Source organism: Eimeria acervulina, genomic scaffold (assembly GCF_000499425.1).
Source record: "Eimeria acervulina Houghton genomic scaffold, Eah_scaff844, whole genome shotgun sequence".
NCBI lineage: Eukaryota > Apicomplexa > Conoidasida > Eucoccidiorida > Eimeriidae > Eimeria > Eimeria acervulina.
This window is the reverse complement of record NW_013549566.1, coordinates 5,711-13,162: the sequence shown is the minus strand read 5'-3', so window position 1 is coordinate 13,162 and position 7,452 is coordinate 5,711. Positions and strand designations below refer to the sequence as shown.

The following is a 7,452-nucleotide window of genomic DNA, read 5'->3' as shown; positions in this document are numbered from 1 at the left end:
AAGATATATATATATATATATACTAATGCATCTGTTCATATATTTGTATATGTAAATTATTAATATATAAATAAATATATATATATATATATATTGATGTACATATATATATAGCAATATATATATATATTTATTATTTATCTACTTATTTATATTAAATATAAATAACCACAGTATAATGCGGGGCTCCGACATCGATAGAACTGAATTTAATTCATAGACAAAAGAGAGAAGAAATTAAATTAAATTAAATTTAAATTAAATTAAATTAAATTAAATTAAATTAAATTAATTCATCCCCAATTATAATTCGTTAAGATAGAATAAAATAATTTTTTATTTTGCGGCTTCGATTGCTGAGCTGTACATACACCCAAAGATACAACGAGAAAACAAACAGTAAAAAATATAAAAAAATAAATATTTAAAGATAAATATCATAAAATTAAATTATTTTATTGAGAAAAATCAACTTAGGGTCTACGGTTTAGGGTTTAGGGTTTAGGGTTTAGGGTTTAGGGTTTAGGGTTTAGGGTTTAGGGTTTAGAGGGAGGGGGGCCCCTAAGGGTATCGGCGGCTGTAAGAAAAAGTTTTAGAAAGATGCATTTTATTTGTTTTTAATTTTAATTGTTTTGAATTTATTTCTTTATTTTATTTTACTTTTCACACCTCAAACCCTAAACCCTAAACCCTAAACCCTAAACACTAAACCCTAACAGAAGGCATTCCCTGTCAGCCCTACTTCCTTCCCTAAACCCTTCAGTGAAGAAAATATATGCACTTTAATTCTAAACCCTAAATCCTAAACCCCAAACCTTAAAGCCCTAAACCCTAAACCCTAGACCCTAAACCCTAAGCCCTAGCCTTAATGTCTTCGTTCGTGTTGAGAGCAGACCCCTAAGTTAACAGGCTTTGCTACATGAAACATCCTGCTGCTGCAGCAGCAGCTGCTGCTGCTGCTTCTGCTGCTGCTCAGCTGCCCTTTATCACTTCAGCAGCAGCAGCAGCAGCAGCCGGCACTTGGCGCTGCTGCTGCCGACCCTACAGCGCGCTCGCAGCAGCCGCTGCTCCTGCTGCTGCAGCACCTGCTGCTCGCCCGCAGCAGCCGCTGCTCCTGCTGCTGCAGCACCTGCTGCTGCAGCGGGAGCAGCAGCCAGCGCAGCAGCAGCACCAGCAGCTGCGCAGTTGCAGGTCTCCCGTCTAAAGAGCGTCTCAACTAGGCTCCTGCAGCAGCAGCAACAGCAGCAGCAGCAGCAGCAGCCGAAGGGTCGTTCAGCAGCAGGCATATCCAAGACTGAACAGAGCAGCAGCAGCAGCAACAACAACAACAGAAGCCGCCGCAGCAGCAGCCTCAGCAGCAGCAGCACCAACACCAGCAGCAGCAGCAGCAGCAGCAGCAAACCAAGTGCTGCAGCAACATCTCTTAATGCCTTGCTGCTCAATATACACTCAATCCCAGAAGCAGCACCAAGCCACCTCTGTGCAGCAGCAAAAGCAGCAGCAGCACAACCTCGGCTTGACGATGTAAGCACTGGGTTTAGGGATTAGGGTTTAGGGTTTAGGGTTTAGGGTTTAGGGTTTAGGGTTTAGGGTTTCAGTGCTGCACCGCCTGTTTCTGTGTCAGTTGTTTGCTGCATTTGCTACTGCTGCTGCTGCTGCTTCTGCTGCTGCTGCAGTGCGCCGCACAGCAGCATCAGCAGCAATAGGAGCAGTAGCGGTAAGAGCAGCAGCAGCAGTAGGGGTAGTAAGAGCAGCAGTAGCAGTAGCAGCAGCAGCAGCAGCAGCAGCAGCAGTAGCACCAGTAAAAGCAGCAGTAGAAGCGCCAGAAGCAGCAGCAGCAGCAGCAGTGTGAAGCACCAGCACCAGCACCAGCACCAGCAGCAGTGTGAAGCAGCAGCAGCAGCAGGACCAGCAGCAGCAGCAGCAGCAGCAGCAGCAGGTTTATTGTTGTTGCTGCTGCTTATTGCAGGTTTTTTGGATCGCCATTTGTAGACGCGCAGTAACAGCGGGGAGGCAGCTGAGGCTGCGAGATGCTGCAGTGCTGCTGTCTGCTGCTGCTGCAGCACAACGCCTCCTGCAGCAGCAGCAGCAGCAGCAGCAGCAGCAGCCGCAGCAGGTGATAGCGAAGCAACAACTGCTGCAACAACACAATCTTATGGTGGATACTGCAGCAACAGCATTGCTGAGGGGCCTGCTGCGGCTCCAGCAGCAGCAGCAGCAGCAACACCAACAGCAGCAACAACAGCAGAAGCAGCAGCGGCCACAGCAGCAACAGCACCTAGAACAGCAGCAGCAGCAGCTGCTGCTGCAAAGTAGACTAACTCCGTCGCTGCTGTCTTCTGCTTTGCGTGCATTTGCTGCCTTGAGGCTGCAGCACCCGTTGCTGCTGCAGCAGCTAACTGCTGCTGCGGTGTCTCTGCAGCTTCACACCTTTTCTGGCTACGATATTAATGCCTTCTGCTCCGCCTTCCTAGCAGCAACGCAGCAGCAGCACCAGCAGCACCAGGTGCAGCAGCAGCAGCAGCAGCAGCAACTCCAGCAGCAGCAGCATGCTGCACTAGCTGCACAGCTGGAAGCCATCTTGCTGCAGCAGCTGCCGCCTGCAATTGCAGCAACCCACCGAAAAAATGAAGCCTTGCTGCAGCAGCTCCAGCATGACCTGCAGCAACTGCAGCAGCAGCAGCAGCAGCAGCAGCAGCCGGGGCTGACGGAGGTGGCTGCCGCGCAGCAGATTGCATGCAGCCTGCAGCAGCTGCTGCTACAGTCCCCCCACAAGTTTGCAGCAGCTTGGCAGCAGCAGCAACAGCAGCAGCAGCAGAGGCAGGAGACAAACATAAGTTTGTTGCTGCGGCTCTGTGTAGAGCTGCGTATACACCGCAGCCTCCCGCTGCTGCTGCATGCAGCAGCGCTGCAGCTTGAGCAGACGCGGCTGCTGCTGTGTCTTCTGGGGTTGCAAAGAATGAAGGGGAGAAGCCCCTCAGCTTCAGCACTTGCTGCTGCTGCTGCTGCTGCTGCTGCTGCAGACGCTGCGCCTATGGCAGCAGATGCTAGCTATGCTGCTGCTGCTGCTGCTGCAGGCGCTGCAGATGCTGCAAATGCAGCGCCGGATGCAGCAGCTGCAGGAGCAAAGGTTGCTGCTGCAGCAGGTGGTGGCGGTGCTGCTGGTGCTGCTGATACTGCAGGAGCAGCAACAGCAGCAGCAGCAGCAGCAGCAGCAGCAGAGCACCCGTTTGTTTTTGTGCAGTGTCTCGCCACCTGTAGGGACCTCGCAGGCCTATCTGCAGCCTTGCTGCTGCTTGAGCAGCAGCAACTCGAGTCTGTGAACTCCCAGCTGCTGCTGTTGCAGCAGCAACTGCAGCAGCAACAGCAGCAACAGCAGCAACAGCAGCAGCAGCAGCAGCAGTTGGTCGATATGCCTACATTGGTTGTTTCTACTTTGCTGCACAAGACGGCGTCTCACGGGTTATTTGCTGCTGCAGTTCCTGCCTGTCTCCAACCGAGAGCAGCAGCAGCAGCAACAACAATAACAGCAGCAGCAGCAGCAGAACCTGCAGCAGTGGCAGCAACAAACACAACACAGGCAGTCGCAGCAGCAGCAGCAGATGCAGCCGCCGCCGCTGCTGCAGCAAATGCAGCACAAACAAACAAAGTGCTGCTGCCTCTAGAGCGCTTGCTGCTCCTTGCTGCTGATCACGCGGCCCTGCTGCTGGCTGTCAGCAGCAGCAGCAGCAGCAGCAGCAGAGACAGCTACCACGAGTTTGTGTCGGCTGCTCAGATCGCCAGCAGCAGCAGCAAACTCTGCCGCAGCAGGCTTACAACCGGAACAGAAGCAGCAGCAGCAGCAGCAGCAGCAGCAGCAGCAGTGGGGCAGCGGCTCTTCCCTCTTGCTGCTCTGCTGCAGCTAGAGCTGCAGCAGCAAGGAAGCAGCTTGACAGTAGATCAGCTTTCAATGTGCTGCCGCTTCTTTACCCAAATTGCAGCAGATGCAGCAGATGCAGCAGCAGCAAATGCTGCTGCTGCTGCTGCTGCAGATGGAGCAGCAGCAGCCGAAACAGCACTATCAGCAGCAGCAGCAGCGGTAACAACAATGGGCTCACGTGCTGCAGCCGAAACAGCAGCAGCAGCAGCAGCAACACCAGCAGCAGCAGCAACACCAGCAGCAGCAGCAGCTGCAGCAGCAGCTGCTAATGTTGCTTCCAGCATGTCTTCAGTTTTGTGCTGCTTCATTTGTTTATTTGCTGCTCCCTTTGCTGCTGCAGCCTCACGGCTGCTGCCGACAATGAACATCTCTCACGTTCTCGCCTGTCTCCACGCAGCAGCAAAGCAGCAAAAGCTGCTGCTGCTGCTGCAGCAACAGCAGCAGCAGCAGCAGCACGGGAGGGTGTTGGGGGTGCTGCTGCATCGCTACTCCCTGCAGCAGCTGCAGCAAAGCGAACAGCAAACCATCAGGCGACTCAGTCAGCTGCTGCTGCAGCACGAAGCACTTTTGCTGCACCCACAGCAGCAGCAGCAGCTGCAGCAGCAGCAGCAGCAGCAGCAGCAGCAGCTGATGGAAGCAAGCTCAGTGCCTCAGTACGATTTGCTGCCGCGCATGCAAGGCAGTCTTATAGCAGCAGCTGCTGCACTGGAGCAAACGAAGTCCCCTGCTGCTGCTTCTGCTGCTGCTGTTGCTGCTGTTGCTCGATTGCTGCTGCTGCAGAGAGATCAGCCGCAGCAGCAGCAGCCTTCTGCTGCTGCTGCGCTGTCGCTGCAGCAATGCACCCTTCTCCTAAGAGCCCTTGCCAAGTGTGTGAACTGCGTAGACACCCCAAATAGCTGCTGCTGCTGCTGCTGCACCTGATGCTGCTGCTGCTGTTGCTGCTGCTGCTGCTGCTGTTCCTGTAGCTGCTGAGTGTGCTTCTGCTGCTGCTGCTGCTGCTGCTGTAGGTTTCAGCTACGAGATGCAGATATGCTGGCTCGGCTCTGCAGCAGATTGAAGACGTTACTCCAGCAGCAGCTGCAGCAGCTGCAGCAGCAACAGCAACAAGAAAAGCAAGAGCAGCAGCCCAATGAACAACAAGAGCTGCAGCAGCACCACCATCAGCAGCAACAGCAGCAGCAGCAGCAGCAGCAGGATGCGTCTGTTTTGCTTACAGGGCAGCAGCTCTCTCAATTGCTGCTAAGCTTAGCGCAGCTGTCTTTCTTTCCTATTCATCTGCAGCAAGCTTCAGGTGTACATACACCTGAACAAGAAGCAGCAGTATGTGGGCTGTTTGAGGTGCTGCTGCTGCTGCTGCAGCAGCAGCAGCAGCAGCTCTTGCTGCAACGAAGCATGGGGCTTCAGAGCGCGGCAAACTGTTTGCATGCGCTGTCTCTATCGGATTTCTCTATGGCGGCTTCACGCAGCAAAGAGGCAGCAGACTGCAGCAGCAGCAGCAGCAACAGCAGCAACAGCAGCAACAGCAGCAACAGCAACAGCAATCGAACAAACCATTGCTGTACTGCTGCTGATGGTGGTGCTGCTGCTCTCGTCGATCTGCTGCTCACTGTAACAAGAAAGCATCTGCTGCTCTTGCAGCAGCAGCAGCAGCAGCAGCAGCAGAACCAGCAGCAGCCGTGCAGCAGCAGCAGCTTAGCTAAGGTCCTGGAGCTGCTGCCAGCAACGCAGCAGCAGCTGACAGCAGCAGCAGCAGCAGCAGCAGCACATCGTCATGCTTCGCTCTGCGCCGCCCTTCAGCCAGAGAACATTAAATTTTTAAATGAAGTGCAGCAGCAAACTTGCAGCATAATATGCGCAGCAGCCCCGGTAGGCAGCAGCAGCAGCAGCAGCAGTAGCAACAGCGACGTCAGCAGCGGCGAAAGCAACAGCTTCTGCAGCAACAGCAGCAGCAGCAGCAACAGCAACAGCTTGAGAAAGAGAGAGGGCAGCAGTCTGCAAAGCGCTGAGGTGTCTGTACACCTCGCTGCATCGGGTAAGACAGAATTTTCATTTGTTAATTTAATTTAATTTAATTTAATTTAATTTAATTTAATTTAATTTAATTTAATTTAATTTAATTAGGTTTATTCTTATTTATTGCGGTGTATGTACACTGCAGCGCTGCAGCGCAGCATCTGCACTGCCCTCTCGCGGCTCTTCCCTGAAGCAGATCTGCTCGCTGAGGTAACTGCAGCAGCAGCAGCAGCAGCAACAGCAGCAGCAGCAGCAGCAGCAACAGCAGCAGCAGCAATATCAACAGTAGTAGTAGCAGCAACAGCAACTGCAGTGGTATGAGCGGCAGCAGTTACACATGCAGCAGCAGCAGCAGCAGTAGCAACAACAACAACAGCAGCAGCAGCAGTAGCAACAACAACAACAACAACAGCAGCAGCAGCAGCAGCAGCAACAGCAGCAGCAGCAACAGCAGCAGCATTTTGCTGTTTTGTGTTTGTTTTTTGCTGCAGGTCCCACTGACGTTTGGTGGATATTACATAGACGCACTCCTTCAACTCAGGGGCAGAACAGTAAACCCTAAACCCTAAACCCTAAACCCTAAACCCTAAACCCTAGGCCATACTCCACCATAAACCCTAAACCCCCTAAACCCTAAACGCTAAGACGCGACTTTTCTGAATTTGGTGTTGCTCTCTCATCTATCTTTCGGTGGCAGCATGCTCTAGGGTTTAGGGTTTAGGGTTTAGGGTTTAGGGTTTAGAAGAAGGGTTTGTTGTGCGCTGCAGCAGATTGCAATTGAGGCGGACGGAGGCCTTCACTTTTATTCCAGCTGCAGCACTCCCCAGCCGCAAATACTTCAGCTGCAGCAGCAACAGCAGCAGCAGCAGCAACAGCAGCAGCAGCAGCAGCAGCAGCAGCAGCAGTAGAAGATTGAATGAGACAGATAAATAGGGATAATAAAGTTGCGACGATATCGCAGCAGCAAACGCTGCAGCAGAAGCAGCAGCAGCAGCAACAGCAGCAGCAGCAGCAGCAGCAGCAGCACCAAGAAGAGACATCTTAATTGCAGAGATATTAGAAAAGCAAACACAGACTACAAGTAGAAAACAGCAAATACACAGGAAAAAAGCAGAAAATAACAGATAAGCTGCATATACACCTGAAATAGATGAAGATAGAGCTTAATAGATCTGCATATACACCTGAACTAATATAATTAAAAAGAGTTGAGGTGTTTTGCTGCTTTAATGTGCGTCTTCAGGAAAACAACAGAGATTTGCTGCTTTTAAACAAAATACAAAACGCAAGATAATCTATTTCAGGTGTATATGCAGCTATTTGAGGTGTATATGCAGCTATTTGAGGTGTATATGCATCTATTTCAGGTGTATATGCAGCTAGTTCAGGTGTATATGCATCTATTTCAGGTGTATATGCAGCTAGTTCAGGTGTATATGCACCTAACCAAGTATAACTTTATCTATTTCAGGTGTATCTTCACCTATTTCAGATGTATTTGCATGCATTTCAGGTATATG

The 7,452-nt window shown here is 51.4% G+C and overlaps 1 protein-coding gene across 1 annotated transcript in view; it reads left to right on the top strand.

Annotated features, from left to right (window-relative positions):
- The window catches only part of EAH_00050440 (hypothetical protein, conserved), a gene marked incomplete at both ends in the record, with an annotated part of 6,983 nt that extends 143 nt beyond the window's left edge, over positions 1-6,840 (top strand). Inside the window, 7 exons of the mRNA XM_013394272.1 lie at positions 977-1,524; positions 1,625-1,717; positions 1,970-4,785; positions 4,927-5,951; positions 6,078-6,247; positions 6,424-6,483; positions 6,700-6,840. Coding sequence (XP_013249726.1) covers positions 977-1,524; positions 1,625-1,717; positions 1,970-4,785; positions 4,927-5,951; positions 6,078-6,247; positions 6,424-6,483; positions 6,700-6,840 — 4,853 coding nt within the window. The remainder of the gene's footprint in view (positions 1-976; positions 1,525-1,624; positions 1,718-1,969; positions 4,786-4,926; positions 5,952-6,077; positions 6,248-6,423; positions 6,484-6,699) is intronic.
- Between the last annotated feature and the right edge of the window lie 612 nt (positions 6,841-7,452).